This window comes from Gigantopelta aegis, chromosome 6 (genome assembly GCF_016097555.1).
Source record: "Gigantopelta aegis isolate Gae_Host chromosome 6, Gae_host_genome, whole genome shotgun sequence".
Lineage (NCBI taxonomy): Eukaryota > Metazoa > Mollusca > Gastropoda > Neomphalida > Peltospiridae > Gigantopelta > Gigantopelta aegis.
In genome coordinates, this window is record NC_054704.1 from 27,399,697 (window position 1) to 27,417,104 (window position 17,408).

The 17,408-nt window shown below is 37.4% G+C and overlaps 2 protein-coding genes across 2 annotated transcripts; one reads left to right on the top strand and one right to left on the bottom strand.

The window, feature by feature from the left end:
- Positions 1-1,106: 1,106 nt before the first annotated feature.
- Positions 1,107-14,944, bottom strand: LOC121375994 (poly [ADP-ribose] polymerase tankyrase-2-like). The gene is made up of 6 exons (XM_041503746.1): positions 14,816-14,944; positions 6,727-6,888; positions 5,921-6,030; positions 3,063-3,186; positions 1,962-2,164; positions 1,107-1,503 (listed from the first exon to the last, which is right to left on the bottom strand). Exons 2-6 carry the CDS (start codon positions 6,863-6,865, stop codon positions 1,300-1,302), a joined length of 780 nt encoding a protein of 259 aa, XP_041359680.1. The 5' UTR covers positions 6,866-6,888; positions 14,816-14,944; the 3' UTR covers positions 1,107-1,299.
- LOC121374447 lies at positions 9,809-11,488 on the top strand. The gene is made up of 2 exons (XM_041501549.1): positions 9,809-9,889; positions 10,149-11,488. Exons 1-2 carry the CDS (start codon positions 9,809-9,811, stop codon positions 11,211-11,213), a joined length of 1,146 nt encoding a protein of 381 aa, XP_041357483.1. The 3' UTR covers positions 11,214-11,488.
- Positions 14,945-17,408: the final 2,464 nt, after the last annotated feature.

Here is a 17,408-nt window from a genome sequence, read left to right on the forward strand (position 1 = left end):
AGTTCTGAGCCAAATATAATTTATTACTCCAGAGGTCACTCATAACATGGAAAATATTTTCCATATTTTCTCAGTGAGAAATATTCTGCATTGGTCTAACGAACAATACTATTGGACAATTTGACGCTTACAAACCATTGACCATGTCGGTACTAAATATGACGTCATCACGGTTTGGCAAACACAAAATGACGTCATGTAGTTTAAAGAGTTTGCGTTTACGGCTCTGTTTTTGGTGTTAAATTTATAACAAAAAATCATTTGAATGCAATTCCTTATAGATTTTATAGCAGAATATTGAGAACTTTTTTTTTTTGAAAATTATCTTTGAACGTGAATAAATTACAAAGTTATAGCAATTCTCAGAACAGTGCGTAAAGTGGTTTAGTGCCTACATCGTTTCAATACAGGTTGGCCTTCGTGCATGTGTCGAAAATAAAGGCTTTTAGAGAAAAAATAGCTGAGGTAATAAATAGAATAACAAACTCGGTACCAGTTATCAAATTTATGTCCCTCGTGAAATAATTTTCATTTGTCACTCGCTAAAGCTCGTAACAACTGAAAATTATTTCACGAGGGACATAAATTTGATAATAACTGGTAACTCGTTTATTATCATCTATTTATTGCCTAGTGAACTGAATTAGGCAGCTTTTTCAGAGTGCTAGATAAATCTGTCCAGCCCCAATGATGGGATATGTGTTATCATGTCCATAGCAAAATGCATATAAAGGAACCATACTGGTATTTGGTGGGACCAACCAATGTGATATATGTAATCATAAACAAGTCAACAGATCCAGGACTTGAACTTAATGATGGCAATTGCTGTTGTTGAGATATAAATTGCCATAGTTCGACAGCATCGAAAAGTGCCATGGGTAAAATGCCTCAACAATGACAAAATATACACATACACCTGGTGTACATTATCTGCCAGTGTATAACATCAGTACATTTGAAATAGATCTACATACAGCAAAATAACCTTTCACTTTTTAAAAAACTGCTGTAGGCAGTGTCAAAATTGCGGTCGCTGGGTCATTTTACTGATGGCAATTTGGAAGACATATTCTTAAGTTGGAGCCCTGCAGATCATACTAAAAAACTGTCACTGATTTATTTAACAATTTCATATATATCAACCCAACAACATTGATGAATCAGGTTATTAGCTGTCAAATGTGGCAATTGTAATATTTGGTCTTGACTGTCATAGAAGAAACCTGCTTTCACATGTTACTCCCTTCAATTTGCAGCAAAGGATCTTTTACACGCACTTTCCCCCACAGACAACTGTTAATATTTGATGAGAATTTCAATAATGTCATCATCCTCATTTTCTTTAGCATCTTCTAAAATTGTGATGCCGTCTCTGTTTGGGATAGATTTGTCTGCCCCTGCTTTGAGCAGCAGCTCGAGCAGCTCCTCGTTACAATTGGTGTAGGCGTGCCACAGCGCCGTCCACTCGTCCCCGTCCTGGAGGTTCAAATCACAGTTGTACTGCAATCAAACAAACAAATACTCAATTTACAATCACACGTTATACAAGTTATATTCATTAAAAGCACAGATGCTAGTATGAAAATTAATATTCTAAATAATAAAATGTAAGTACTTCTAATTTAAATTACCAAAAACAGCTTTAATCGTGAAAAATGTGTTGTAGTGTTTAAAAACTACGATCTGTAACTTTAAGTTTGATGAATAAGCTACAAGATTATGAAAACTGAAAGTATCAGTGATGCTAAAAAAAAATGAATATTCTTATTAAATAAAATCTCGTTTGCAAACCTATCATGACTTTTGTTTTTCTGACTGAATGATAATAGCTACATCTAACAAAGTATTTTGTAACATTTATAAAAATCTGGCATTCAAATGATTGAAACAGGGCAACTAATTCACCTGAATTACACCCTTGCATGAACCATTACATGACAGAATAAATTATTTCTAACCTTGAGCAAAGTCTTAACAACACTAATATGTTCGTTGGCTGTAGCGGTAATAAGTGGTGTCTGTTTGGCATCGTCGTCACAAATGAAGTTAACGTCGGCACCAGCCGCTGCGAGGATCTGACAGATTTTGTGATAGCCTTCCAGAGCAGCCACATACAGCGGACTCTCACCCAGCTTGTTAGTGACATTCAGGTTCAGGTTCCCTGTCGGCACAACCAGAAACATAGAGTCAAATTATAAAACTTACATACATGAAAGAAAAAAGAAAGAAATGTTTTATTTAACGACGCACTCAACACATTTTATTTACGGTTATATGGCGTCAGACATATGGTTAAGGACCACACAGATTTTGAGAGGAAACCCGCTGTCGCCACTACATGGGCTACTCTTCCGATTAGCAGCAAGGGATCTTTTATTTGTGCTTCCCACAGGCAGGATAGCACAAACCATGGCCTTTGTTGAACCAGTTATGGATCACTGGTCAGTGCAAGTGGTTTACACCTACCCATTGAGCCTTGCGGAGCACTCACTCAAGGTTTGGAGTCGGTATCTGGATTAAAAATCCCATGCCTCGACTGGGATCTGAACCCAGTACCTACCAGCCTGTAGACCGATGGCCTACCACGACGCCACCGAGGCCGGTTTACATACATGAATACAGTGATAATAATATATTGAGCATCTCTGAAAATGCACCATTAAAATGTTAAGATATTAGTATTTTAATTTCCAAATAACCTAAGTTGTACCGCTGGTGCATTTTCAATGATGCTGAGTATTAGATATTAAGTGGAATCTATGTATGTGTGAAATCATTACATGTTAAATGTGTTACACAAAGTCTAAATGTTAAAATTGACAAAACAACATGAGTCAAAGCGTTTGTTTTTCTATACTGCCAGTAACAAGTAAATCAAATGTATGAATACACAACATGTATATCAGTAGTGTATGAGCCAGGAATGCCAAGTAAAACACTGGATGTTAATACATGGATTACTGGTATGTTTCCATATTTTCAGCTATAATTTTTAACTATATCTTTCATATTCCTTTTTGAATATAGTATTTATGAAGCTATACATGTCCCCTACTCACCTGTACTGACAAGGACAGAAACCAGAGGGAGACATTCTTTCTCCACTGCCACAAGGATCGGAGGTTCTCCATTAGACAGAGCAGCATTTCCATCCACTCCATGGTTTAGCAAACACTCCACCACCTAGTAATGAAACACAATATGGTAAATTACTGCAGTTAAACTATTAGTAGTAGAAAACCAGAGTCAAGTGTCGATGTCACTATTCCGGTATGAATAAGCAATCTAAAGTACTAATCAAAATTATACCCAGGTGATTTTTCAGTCTTATATATTAGTTGTGTATATAAATGTGTCAGTATTATCATGACCTGTTATGGTATTCAAACAACCGAGTAGAAAAAACGACAATAAATAACATGTTATAGACAGAAATATGAGATTTATTTACAATTTTACTGCAAAACATATGTAATTTGGAACAGACTATACCACCCAGATTTATATTGATTACACTTGACAGGTGAAATCACAAGTACTAAGCAAAGCAGAGAGGTGGTCTCAGGTGTGTTCAATATCAAACTTGGTGTTATAGTCTGTTTCATATTACATATGTTTTGCAGTAAAATTGTAAATAAATCTCATATTTCTGTCTATAACATGTCATTTATTGTCATTTTAGGTACTGGTTGTTTGAATACCATAACAGGTCATGATAATACTGACACATTTTAATGGTTTTTATTCCAGAGATTTTCATAAATAATATATAAGACTGGAAAATCACCTGGGTGTAATTTTGATTAGTACTTTATTTACAAAACTAGTGCATGTACAGTATAAACATCAACACATAAAACAACCATATATACTGCCTATTGAACATTATGAATGAAAGGCAGTGTAATGATGGGAGTTTATTCATATCTAAAGTCCAAACTACATTGTCAACTACAATAAATTACTCTCTTAATTACTGTTCACGGGCGTAGGAAGGTGCCAAAAAGTGTGTGTGAGGGCACACACACACACACACACACACACACACACATATATATACATGTTTAAATACATGTATATAAAAAAAACATCGCTGCTCCCACAGTGGGGAGGGGGGCACAAGCCCCCCTTTCCCCTTGCTTCCTAAACCAGTGCTGTTAAATTTCACCCACATTTTGTACAGACAATTGTGAAAAAAAATTTGCATTTAAATAGATGACACATACTACATTGTAAAAGCGACACCTACATGTATATCACTTTGCTGAGATCTCCTAGGACAAAAAGCAGGTAATTTTTGCCGACTGCCATTTTGCTTTTTATTGGAATACTCTTCAAGAGGGGTGGAAGGCTCAAGGTGTGTGAATTAATTAATATGATGCCCCAATGATTGCTCTATACCATAAAGCATATCATGACCTCGTTAGATTACATCACATCCTTACACCCCTCTTGGAGAGTATTCCATAAAATAGCAAAATGGCAGCCTACATGTTTTTTGTCCTAGAAGATTTGATCAAAGTCGATATTGGTGACATGGTTACTATCTAGTATGTGGAATATGTGTCATTGCCATGTTTTTTTCACAATTTTTGTCTGGACAAAATGTGGTGGACATCTAACAGAATTAAAGATAGGAGAGTAATTTATCGTAGTTGTTGACAATGTGGTTCAGACTTTAGTTTCACAGTACTTGGATGCTATGGAAACAAAAATATGAATTAACGAGTTATAATTTAAAAAATTTTTTTTACAATATTAAATCAGGGTTCAATATTCCATGTAAAAATCACTGTTTGGCTGTGGTTACGTAACTTTATATTCTCGGAAGCTGCCATTGGTTACATGGTGTACTTCAAACTCCAGAAGATAACTGTTTTCATTGCAAGTTTGAAATAATTGGTAGCTTAAGCAAATATGATTTATGTGACTGCATAATCAGGTACGTAGGCAAAAATCATGGGAACCTGCTGATGCCACTCCTAGACACCCCAGTCTTTGGTATACCAGTTGTGGAGACCTCGTTTAGGACAGGAAAAAATGTGATTACCAAGGTGAGGATGGATTCTTCGATTCTCTACTATTCAGCTATTCCTCTACCATTAAGCTAAATCCTTTCGCAAAATATATTTAAAAAACAAAAAAAAAAAATTCTAATGACAACTCAGTCTGATAAAACAATTTACACACATCTGTGAAATGGATGGAACTAGTTGTTCATTAACTTTATTATATACTACTATTACTAGTCCCTTGTAAGGTCATTCTTAAAGATGTTAAATCTGGTCTTGATGTTGCAGTGGACTATACCACTGTGTTTAAAACTGTTTAATGCTGGTTTAAGTCCAGGTTTTATCACACACTGAGTGTACATCAAGCTTGCTGGGGTGTTAAACAACACCAACTTCTCACTAACCATTAATTTTTGTCATGCACAGGCAATCTAGATAACTGGTGTATGTGCCAAAGACAGTGTGCTTAACACATACCTCAATACAAGCATACAAATAAATGAACCATAAAAATTAACATTGATTGACCAACACCAGCCAGTGCTCCACAACTGGTGTAACAAAGGCCGTGGTATGTACTATCCTGTCTGTTGGATGGTGCATATAAAAGATCCCTTGCTGCTAATTGAAAGGAGTATCCCATGAAGTGGTGACAGCGGGTTTTCTCTCTCAATATCTGTGTGGTTCTTAACCATATAACCATAAATAAAATGTGTTGAGTGAGTCGTTAAATAAAACATTTCCTTTTTTCCTCGATTGACCAACACTCCCCAAAAGCAAACAAACAACAAAGAACAATTAAAAACCCCACACAAAACAAAGCCACACCAAAATGAAGCTCAAGAAAGTATACCATTTGACCCCCCCTCCCCAAAAAACTCCCCAACCCTAAACTGTATGAATACCTTAACTTGGCTTTTGTCGATAGCATCTTCAAAAGGTGAAATGTGTCGCATGTCATGATATGTAATGTTGCACCCTTTATCAACCAGAAATAGTGAGATATCTTCATTACCTGCAGAATTAATACATTGGCATAAGCAAGGTGTTTATGAAAGTATGATGGGGTGGAGTGTGTGTTAAGCATCCAAATAAAATAAAAATTCTGATTTTTACTTTAGTCTTTTCTCTTGCTGCTCCTGAAACAAAAAAGCTAAAAGATAACAAAAAAAATAAACATATAATAAACCTACCTATTTATAAATAGAAGTAAATTAGTATGTACACAATGTATTTTTCATGCTGCAATTTCGCCATTTCATCTTATAAAGTTATTGCAGGCTATATACATGTATAGCCCTGAAATAGGTATTACATAATTCTCTCAAAGGTTTCGTAACATTCCAAGTGCTCTTTGATTCATTCATATCAACCTATTTTCGTGCTTATATCCAATTAAGGTTCAAGAATGCTGTCCTGGGCACACACCTCAGCTATCTGGGCTGTCTGTCCAGGACAGAGGGTTGGTGGTTAGTTGTTAGTGAGAGAGGTCAGTGTAGTTGTGTTACATCAACGTGTCTTTAAAACGTGTTCTGTGTGCAAGCCGATACCAGACAGCAAACCCAGTACCTACCAGCCTTAACCATGACACCATCGAGGCTCTTTGATATACATGTATATAATAAAATAAAAACTTAGTTTAACAGATCATTTTTAAATTTCCACACCCATGGACCAAATACCATGGAATGGCCCTTGTATGTACTTATACCTATATCAACAGCCTGTTGAAATGGCGTCCATCCATAGTAAATGGCATCTATGTTTGCCCCTCTCAACAAAAGCTGTTCGACGGTCTTGATATCCTTGTTGCGCACTGCATCATGTAAATCCTCGTCAATACTGGACATACTGTAGTTCACACCATCTCACTCTGTGCAAATTAAAAGTATTTAATAAAGAAACTCTCAACAGAGAACAGATATTCCTGACATAACGATATGTACAGTTAGTGTTTTCCCTAGCTGGTTTTAGCATGGTGCAGCACCATGCCTCAATAGTCTAGCACCATCTTGCCTTAATCAGCGCCATGCTGCCCTGAGATTAAACAAGCCTTTTTCAGTAATTAATTCTTTATAAAACACCAAAAATGGTATTATTAATTAATAAAATATGCCTTTTATATCTTTTGCCATTCATTTATTAAAGCAAGCACATAAATTACATTAATATTTATTTCCATAAATTTTTATGTATTTTTAATGAAAAACAAATGCCCTGAAAGTGTTTGGTCTACCATGCCTTGCCTAATTTCTAGGGAAATCACTATACAGTATATATAGTGTTTCTGCCAGAAAGAATTATTTGGGTATGGCGCTATGGAATTTAATGCAACAACAGTCAACAGCGTGTATAGGGGGGCCTCCCCCAGAAAGAAAATGGGTGAAGTTTAGAGTTAGGGTTAGGGTTAAAAAAGTCATATATTAATGATAAGAGTAATTCATTTTGTCAAAAAAAAAAAAAAAAAATCTGCCAAAAAATTTGAGTATAATGCTATACCTGGCAAAAACCCTGATACAGTAATTGTCATGATGAATTTGCCTCTAAAAAAAAGGCAGAACAAAAATGTTAAAAGTTTAGAATACACAACGTACATGTACATGTAAGATAAAATGTTAAATCCATTAAATATTAATCCTAGTTATTTCGACTATATTACAGCTTTGTCATCATTAATTAAGCTAGCAACACATAATCATGTCCGTAAACGGGTCTGTTTATTGGATATGTTTAATGCATGTGTTAAATGGATATGACGAACCTCTCAGATAGATCCGAAAACATGTTCGTAAAATGAAGGATTATGGAGGACACCTCTTAAAACTCCCACACAACTTAACACCAACAAAACCAAGGGTAAACAAAGCATTTTCGAACATAGTTGGTCTAAAAAATAAGCGGCAATCGAATCCTATAAATATACGTTGCAAACATACATGAGTCAGTTTTCATTAAAAACCATTGGTTCGAAATCCTTCAATATCGAATGATTTTATGGACGATAAAATTCGGATAAACTGATACAATAAACAAACCTTTAAAGGAATGCTAAAGCAAGGCTTTTGGACTGGTGTGCATATTAAAGGATACATAATGCACATTATTGCTTAATATCAACAAGTATAATTGCATAATTAATTAATAAAATGGTTAAATGTGATGGCTATTATATATAACGGGTGCAGCCATTTTGTACCATCCCAGTGAATACGCCCTCTGGCAAGCTGGTGGTTACGTAATACCTAACGTGTCACGTACGTCAGGAATTAGTCTTCGAACTGAAGAAACAAAACATACCTGATTTTTGTGGATGAATCGCATTGTTCTGTAATAATATATATCCCAGTAACACAGCAATGTGTATATGTGGTTTATTTTTTAATACAAAATAAACCACCATTGTCAAAGTGTTGAAATAACTATTATATTTTGTATATAAATTAACCCACGTAGTGACGTACTGAAATAATAGTCAAAGTGTTTTCTTGTTTAATTAGTCTTTTCTTTCTGTGGCCTGTACCTGTGGCTCTTGATTGGCAGGTGTATATTTAGACTGTCCCTAGACACTGTGTCTAGACACACTAAAAAGACGTGCCTCTTTTATTAAGATCACAGGGTATTGTGTGATAACCTCAAATCGTAATGGACTTTACCAGCTTTATTACTGTATGTAATTCTGCAAAACCCTTGATTAAGTAGACTTTCCCATCTAAAATCACAAAACTGACCCAGAGAAAAGAAAATTATCACTTGGGTATCGTGAGTGGTCATTTTTGTTCGAACGCATCCTACCAATAGGCCTAATAATATGCATTTTTTTCTTTGGATTTTTTAAAAGAAAAAAATACTATAACTCCATTTCGTTATATTGATGCAAATTGAAATATATTTAGTTAAACAGTTTATTATACTATCAAGTCATTTATGTTGTTTTACAAGTCAGGTTGATGAAAGCAAATCGCCTTGTTGGGAAAGAGTTCCTTATTTTCCCCACTATTGGGGTATTGAATTAGCCATATCAACTGGGTATTGCATTAAACACTACAAACTAATTCTAACAAATATTCCTTTAAAATCGTTATGGGGAAAATAAGGAACTCATGCCCATCTTTCCAACACATAAGGCTCTTGTTGGAGTTTAGTCTACCTTTAATTAATATATTTGTCACTATCTTCACATTTGTTTTTGTCGAAAACTTCGTAATCAGTGGGTGGCTAAGAAAGAATACTATTAGGGTAGGTTGGTGATGAATCCAGGATAAAACCCCACTGGAAAAAACCCCACCCAGACATAACCCCACTGGAAAAAACCCCACTCGGACATAACCCCATCAATAAATGAGAAAAATGGACAAAACCCCACTGTGACCATTTTACACATAAAACTGAAAAATATGAAATAAAGTTGAAATTTCTGTTTTGGAAGAATAAAATTATAAATAAAATTCACAAAATAGATTATGATAAAGAATAAAGTTTACATTTGTATTTTGATCAGTCAAGTGTTGCACTGATTGCATTGATCTCCATGACAAAGGATTATCTGAACTTTGTGATCAAGAGATTAAGGAGGCCAGGTTTTCTTCTAAGAGATCAAGGAAATCATGGATTAGGGCTTCCCATTGTTGATTGGGTATGTCATAAATTCTACATCAGATGGACCCCTTATAAGGTTGAAGAATACTACGTCAGTATTCATTTCCTGAGAACTGTAAATACAACTATGGAAGTTATCAAGAACAACAAGGGTGGTCTCAAGCTAATTCACGAAGGCTACTTGTATACTAAGAGGTATGCCAGGAAGAATATTCGATGGGGAGTGTTCCAGCAGAGCTGCATTTACTTGTAAAGGCGGTGTGACTTCAGACCTGGAGGTAATTATGTTATCATAACTAACTTGTATGTGTGTAGGTAGATAGATATTAATTTGACCACCTTTTCCCCAATACATGTTATATTTATGGTATGCACATGTATATGCTGTTTCTTTAAATTTAATATGCAACATTATTATTATTATTATTATTATTATTTTAGCATTGAAATGTATTCAAAATTAGTTACGGGCCGAGATTACCCAAGTCCAGGTAGATTTAAATTAAAGCCTGAATATTTGACTTTGTATCTTTCCAGATAAAGACCATCGTTAGTTTCACACAACATAGCCATGATCCACAGGATCAGTCTGTAGCAGTGGCAAAGCTGCGTTCAGCCATGAAGGAGCGTGCTGGCACATCACGTGGTACACTTACTCAGCTCCTAGTCGATTCCATCAGTGACACACCTGTAGATGTACGCGCAGAACTCGGTAAACCTGATCACATCAAACGTGCACTGCGTCGAGAACGGGCTAAACATATGCCCAAGAACCCCACTTCGCTCCGTGATCTCATGCTAGATGATGAATGGACCACTTCAAGTGATGGAGACAGATTTCTCATATATGACAACGGTGTGGATTCCTCTGATCGTATGTTAGTGTTCGGGACTGATGACGGATTACGTCACCTTGCCAGTTCTGAGTCATGGTTTATGGATGGAACATTCACTGTTGCTCCACTGTTGTTTACTCAGCTGTATGTGATTCGTGTTCCACTCGGTGAGTCAGCTGTGACGTGTGTGTATGCATTTCTACCAAACAAGCACCAATCCACATATGAGGAACTATTCATATCAATTCAGGATCGCTGCAGCGAGCTAGGATTCCAGGCTGATCCTGTAACTGTCACCCTCGACTTTGAACAAGCTGTGATGAATGCAGTAATAACAACCTTTGGTCCACAAGTCAATGTTCATGGATGCTTCTACCATCTTACGCAGAGCACGTGGAGGAAAATACAGAGTCTCGGCCTTGTTCAACGCTATCGGGAAGAGAAGGATGTTAAGCTTTTCTGTGGTATGCTTGATGGACTGGCATTCCTACCAGTTAATGATGTACCAGAGGGGATGACCTATCTGCGTGACAACACCCCTGATGGGCTGGAACCCTTGCTCGTGTATTTTGACAGCACTTATGTGTCAGGATCTTATCGCCGTATTCAGCCTCCTCAATCAGATGGATCTGTACCTCCTCTTCGTATGCGCCGTATTCCCCCTGCGTACGCACCATCCATCTGGAATGTGCACACCATCACATTGAAGGTGGATCCAGAACCAATAACATATGTGAGGGGTGGAACAATTCCTTTGCGAAACTAGTTGGACATGCCCACCCAACCATCTGGAGAGCCATAGACAGCATTCGGAAGGATCAAACCCAGGCTGCTACTGCACGACTTATGGATGAGCGTGGTGAACGACCTGCAAAACGGGTACGACACCACATAAAGAAGCTGCAGACGAAGCTCCATAACCTCTGCACTGACAGACGGGATGACATCAAGTCCATTTCGGAAGTTCTGAAAGGCATCGGCCACTGTGTGAGGTGGAAGTAGGCTAGATTACACTTGTTTCAATAAAAAATAAATACTGTATATACGATTTTGTTATATATTGAGATATATGAGTGGGGTTATGTCCGAGTGGGTTTTTTTCTGTGTGGGGTTATGTCCGAGTGGTTTTTTTTCCAGTGGGGTTTTTTCCGGGTGGGGTTTTTTCCGGGTGGGGTTTTGTCCGTTTACCGTTGGTGATAGTCCGACCCTACGTTTAAACCCGACCCCTTCGGATTTTCGTTAATTAAATAGTGTTTCGGCAACCGTTCTTTCAGACCAACGGATGTATTCCTTTCATAACAAAAGTACCTTCAACCTCCCAATGAAAAGCACTGTTACAAACAATCTTTAGTCTTTACTATTCATGCGCACTTGCTCGATCTTTTCTTCCGGCCGTCTGCTAGCATTCAAACAAGTTTTAGAAGACTGAGCAACGTTGGAAAAATCCACATCGGGAGGTATACAATCCGACAATAAACTTTATTATGAAATTATTTATGCAATAAAATCACTTAACATAATGTAAATATGTGCTTATTTTTCAAGAAAAAATGCATTGACAACAAGTTACATTTAAATTTCAAAAGGGGTCGGATTTATGCGACCCCATATCAATTATCTTTGCAAAAACCTGGAGGTCAGTTATAGTTAATAATATATCCACAACATTGAGGAATTTCAACTAAATAAACACAAGAAGAGCTTATACAATGTCTATAAAATACATACATTTAAAAACAAAAACAAAACACAAAAACCCAACAAAAAAACGATCTCTAAGTCCATTAAACAAAAAGTGAAAGTTTGTTTTGTTTAACGACACCACTAGAGTACATTGATTAATAATCTGCTAATGGCAGTAAAACATTTGCTAAGCTTAATTCTGACGCGTAGTCAGCAGAGGAAACCTACTACATTATTCCATTAGCTGCAAGGGCTCTTTTACATGCACGTTCACACAGACAGGACAGCACATACCACGGTTTTTGATATGCCAGTCGTGATGCACTGGTTGGAACAAAACAAAACAAAAGTCAATCAGTTGAACAGGTCCACGGATGTGATTCGATCCTGAGACTCAAACACCTCAGGCAAGCATATTAACATATTAAACAAGAACAACAACAACAAAATTAAAGATTTTCATCAGTAGGCCTAATTTCAATTAATTTAATTTAATTTAATTTAATAGGATATGGTACCAAATAAAACTATGCGATACGATCGAAAAAAATTGGACGATGCAGTGACCGCAGTGTGAACCCGGTTGATGGGATATAAAAAAGCAAGCAAAGTGTTTGGAGTGCCTAAAACAACTATCATATGCAAGTGGTTCGAGTTCTGGAAGACCGCCTGTTCTGCCACCGAAGATTGAAGAAGCTCTGGTAAAGAAGGTCATAGAAGCTGCCAACAAAGGTTTCGGCATCAGCAAAAACCAACTGCTACTTAAAGTGTTGCGCCTTTGTAGATCTTTGAAAATTAAGACCCCTTTTAAAAATGGTTGCCCCGGGGATGATTGGTGGCAGGGTTTAAAAATGCGCCACCCAGAGCTTGTACTTAGAAAGCCCGAGAAGTTGACAACTTCTCGTGCTAGAATGCTTAAACGCCCTATCGTTGAAAAATATTTTGATGAGCTAAGTACTGTCATGAATACTCTTGACATTACAAAAAAGCCCCATCTCATTTGGAATTTAGATGAGACTGGAAAACAGTTCGAGCACACCCCAGTACACATATGTTCAGCAAAGACATGTCTGCTAAGTCAAAGCGTTCATTAACAGGACACAGAATTCTTACCAGTGAACAGGTTCTAGCACAAAAAAAGGGCAGCAATAGAGGAAAAAACAAGAAAATTACAACAAAAAGCGGAACGCAAAAGGAAAGTTGAATTAAAAAAAATTAAATTAACACCAAAATTGTCTGTAGCTATTTATGCTTTTAAACGAAATTGGCATATGTCACAGAAACTTTATCTATTTCACTCTTGACTGTTTCCTTGTTTAATGAAAGGTATGTCTTTCATCTTTGATTATGTTTTTCTTGTGTTTTACAGAATTGATCATCATGAAAAATGTTATAATAAAGACCTGTGTATGCAGTTGGCATGAGCCACTATGGTCAGAGGGAACTGCGGGTAGGATGTATTTATCAAGCTAGAAGAGATGCAATGAATGTGTATGATTCCAACGCTGTTGCAATATTTGATGATGAACGCAAAGTTGCATACTTTAACTGGAACTCTGCTCGGTTAATTTCTAAATTCATGGACGAACATACTTCTTCAAGGGGTATATTTTACTTGAAAGCTTCAGTGCCAGCTGAATTTATAAATAGACGAACGGGCTTCAGACAGAGGTGTTCCTTTGGTTTTAAATGTCGTGATGACAAAGTTACTATTGTGCAAAATCTTTTTAACTTGGCTTCCTGTGGTCAGTCTCTGACCATTGTCAACGGACGTTAAAACACACACACTGTCCATACATGATAGATACATGTATATATTGTTAATGCATGTTGACTGTTAAAAATACCAAAGTTTAATTATTTTTCTATGTTTAATGATGTTCAGCTATTTCAATAGCGATGTAGATTATAATAGTAATATGTGATATGTTTTGACTTGAAGATATTTTCACACTGTAATACACATTCGCTGTCCATTTCATTGCATATTAATTTTTGTTTACAGTGAAAAAATACAGCCAGGAATATTATACGCTACTAGTTTTACCTGGTACATATATATTTTTAAAACACTCCGAGGGGGTCGGAATTACCCTGGTATAATCTCGGTAGTAGTCGGAATTATACGGGACATGTAGTCGGAATTTACCGGAATGGGGTCGGGTTTATCCTGATCGACACTACTAGTCACTAGCCAATAAAATGAGAATATATAAAAGAAACAGGCACCGATTGGATAGAGTGAACCACTACTGGTTAGCTAGGCTATGGGAAACAACAGGATCAATCTTTTGGATTTGGAATACCTTCTACAAGTGTGGTGCGTCCATAAGGGGTCGGAATATCACCAACCTACCCTATGTACTGTCGATGAAATATTGTGCATTCGCATACGTTAATCTTCTTCCAGATATATCGTCAACGTCCCTAATAACTGCATTATGCTTTAAAGTCTGTTCATGTTTTTTTGTGTGTGTGAACAGTTCACACAATCAACATCGACTAACTGGAGGCACATTAAATTTAAAGCAGGCCGGGAATACTCCGGAGTAAGTCAGCCACCCCCTTCGGCTTCGCCTACATTCGGTGTGTCCCAGATAGTGTAACCAACACTTGTTGTTTCATTTACCACCAAACATAACTCTTATTGTTTGTGCGATGCTAATAAACACTAAATAACATTACCGTAATATATATTGTAGTTTTCTTCTGCGTCTGTAATCTCTCACAGCGTCGTTAGCTACACTTTTTTGAGTTTGACTGGCACGCAGTCGTTTCTTCCGATGTTTTTCGAGGAGACAGTGGTGTGAAATAGCCAATCAGAGTCCTGTTGCCCACGACTTTCGTCTTGTGTTACAAGCATTATTTTTTAATGTCAGTGGCGGATCCAGAAAATCCATTTTGGGACGGGGGTGAGGGTGGTGGTGACATGTGGTCGAAGGCCACAAACGTACTCGAAGGGATTCCTCGGATTTTCAAACGTAAAAAAAAAAAAAAAAATATATATAACTGTCGCAAAATGTAGACAGCGCAGAATGCGGTTGTGTTTATTAAACGTCGAGGTTTCTCTTCCCCTACCCCCACCCTTGGGGCTGTGCTGCACGAGCCTGGCCGCTTGGCCAAGTATCGTGTTGAACACAATGGGAGCATGGCTATTGTCACCTTGTATTATGGTAACAATAAACAGAAGATATCGGGAAGTAGGAGGAGATGTCGTCCCACGGCAGCTCGGGGGGGGGGGGGGGGGACCAAACCGGGCGGCTCAACCGCCAGGGGCTGTCCCTCCTGCTTCAAAGAAGAAGACGAGACCGGCAGGGGCGGTTTAGGGGGAGCCAAAACCGGCAGCTCAACTCAGAAGCAGCAGACGCCAAAGCTATCGGCTAAACCGGCAGTGGCGGACTCCCCCTGCAGCACCAACGCCGATGGAAACAGGAAAAGTGTCGTCCGCACCAACCAATTCACCGGCGTCTCCACGAGTTGTTGCGACAGCGGTTGCAGAGCGTGAAGCCAAGAAGAGGAAAGTGTCGGTAAGGCGACTGTGTGAAGGGGAAGTTCACTGCGACCTCTCACCTGCCAGGCCCCTTCGTCACCAAGAGCTGGAGAGCAACACCAACTGGTCAAGGGCGGTACCAGTTCCAATACGTCGAGGGAAGTCGCACCTACTACCTGACGTCGGAGCGGAACGGGATGTACCGGCAAGGCTTGCTGAAATCAGACATGGATAATCCAATCGTCCATCGGATTATCAAGCTGATACTTCCGGAAGACTACTAAGCAATACTTCGGGGAGAGTGCTACATCGACCTGCCTCACTTCTTCCCGAAGTTCCGATCCGATCATCCCATCAACTCGCCACGAGTTCCGCTGCGCACCCTCTCCTAGGACATGTACTTTCTTTTTTAGGGCTTAGTTGGACTTTATAAAAACATTTTTGGCTGCAGTTTCAAAATTTTATGGTGGTTTTTTTTTGGTGTTTTTTGTTTGTTTGTTTGTAAACAGTCCGACGCAGTTTATTTTGGCAGCCCATCTAAATTGCTCAAATCACCTTAAAACCTTTTATTTAGAATTATGCTAAATTGTAATAGAACTGCCATATAAGCCTTTTTGCCAGTGGTTAATTTTCGTGATAAATAGGACGATAACTAGATGTACGTTGTCATAGGCAACCAGGATTTATCACGATTACAAGATTCCTAAAACTCGTCCGATATGCTGTCACTTGGCCTCATGTGTGGTGTTTTCGTTAGTATATTAATTCCGTGCCTTCCATTGTATTTAAACGTTGTTAAAAATAATATTAAAAAATATTACTAACTCCAGATCAAAATGATGTTAAAATTGTTCTTATTTTATTATTTCAATATTTATTATTACTATATTTATATATATTTATTTATTTTAATATTTCATGCCATTGTAATTTTTAACACTTCGTTAGCAGCAATAAACACCCACCCTCCCCGAGTAAGATCCAGTCCCTGATCGATCGCTGCAGTCAATTCGATCACGTGTCGTATATTGCCTGCTATTCTAGCCTGTGTCCCCAAAATGGCACAAGCAGGTTCAGCAGAAATACTTGCATCACAATTATTATGAAGTACACCATTTTTTGTTTAGAACATATTTTTGGGGACAATAAAATTGATAAAGAAGACAAAATGGAAATTACTATCGATTTTGTAAACACAATTTTAAATATTAAAAGAGCTCAATCACGGATTTAGTGGTCCTTGTTTCTCTAAATATGCATTATAAATGAAACTTACATTCCTTTGGAATACCAAACCTAGTTGTTGTATGATCCAAAACATTTTAATTTAACTACGATCGAGGGAATTCCATGATACGCTTCATTTTTAAAATTTGGAACTCTTCTTGTGATGAGATAAACAAAACAAAATACGGAAAAACAGACTCGTAGTGATGAGGCTATATAATGTATTTTTGGATTTTATATATACGATCGCCGTGTATAGAGACTTGACAAATGAGGGCCGGCTATATACATTGCAAATAATAATATATATATTATTATTAATACGCTGAAATAAAATAATAAACAGTCGGAACATGAACTCACCATTTATTATTATTATTATTATTATTATTATTAATAATAGGCGCGTGTGCAAATTATTTTGACTGGTTCGCAAAGTGGTATTTCGGTTTTAATGTATAGCGTAAAAAAAACAGTGTACTGTTGCATGTTTTGTCGTCCAAAGGTTAGCTAATTATTACTTAACCCAGTTGAATCCAGTTCTACGTGCAGGGACAAGTT

Excerpts from the sequence above, each read along its gene's own strand:
- LOC121374447 (XM_041501549.1), top strand. The coding sequence starts at position 9,809 with ATGCCAGGAAGAATATTCGATGGGGAGTGTTCCAGCAGAGCTGCATTT. Across the intron at positions 9,890-10,148 it reads GTGTGACTTCAGACCTGGAG|ATAAAGACCATCGTTAGTTT; the intron begins GTAATTATGTTA and ends GTATCTTTCCAG.
- LOC121375994 (XM_041503746.1), bottom strand. The coding sequence starts at position 6,865 with ATGTCCAGTATTGACGAGGATTTACATGATGCAGTGCGCAACAAGGAT. Across the intron at positions 3,187-5,920 it reads TCGACAAAAGCCAAGTTAAG|GTGGTGGAGTGTTTGCTAAA; the intron begins GTATTCATACAG and ends TTTCATTACTAG. Across the intron at positions 2,165-3,062 it reads TTCTGTCCTTGTCAGTACAG|GGAACCTGAACCTGAATGTC; the intron begins GTGAGTAGGGGA and ends TTGTGCCGACAG.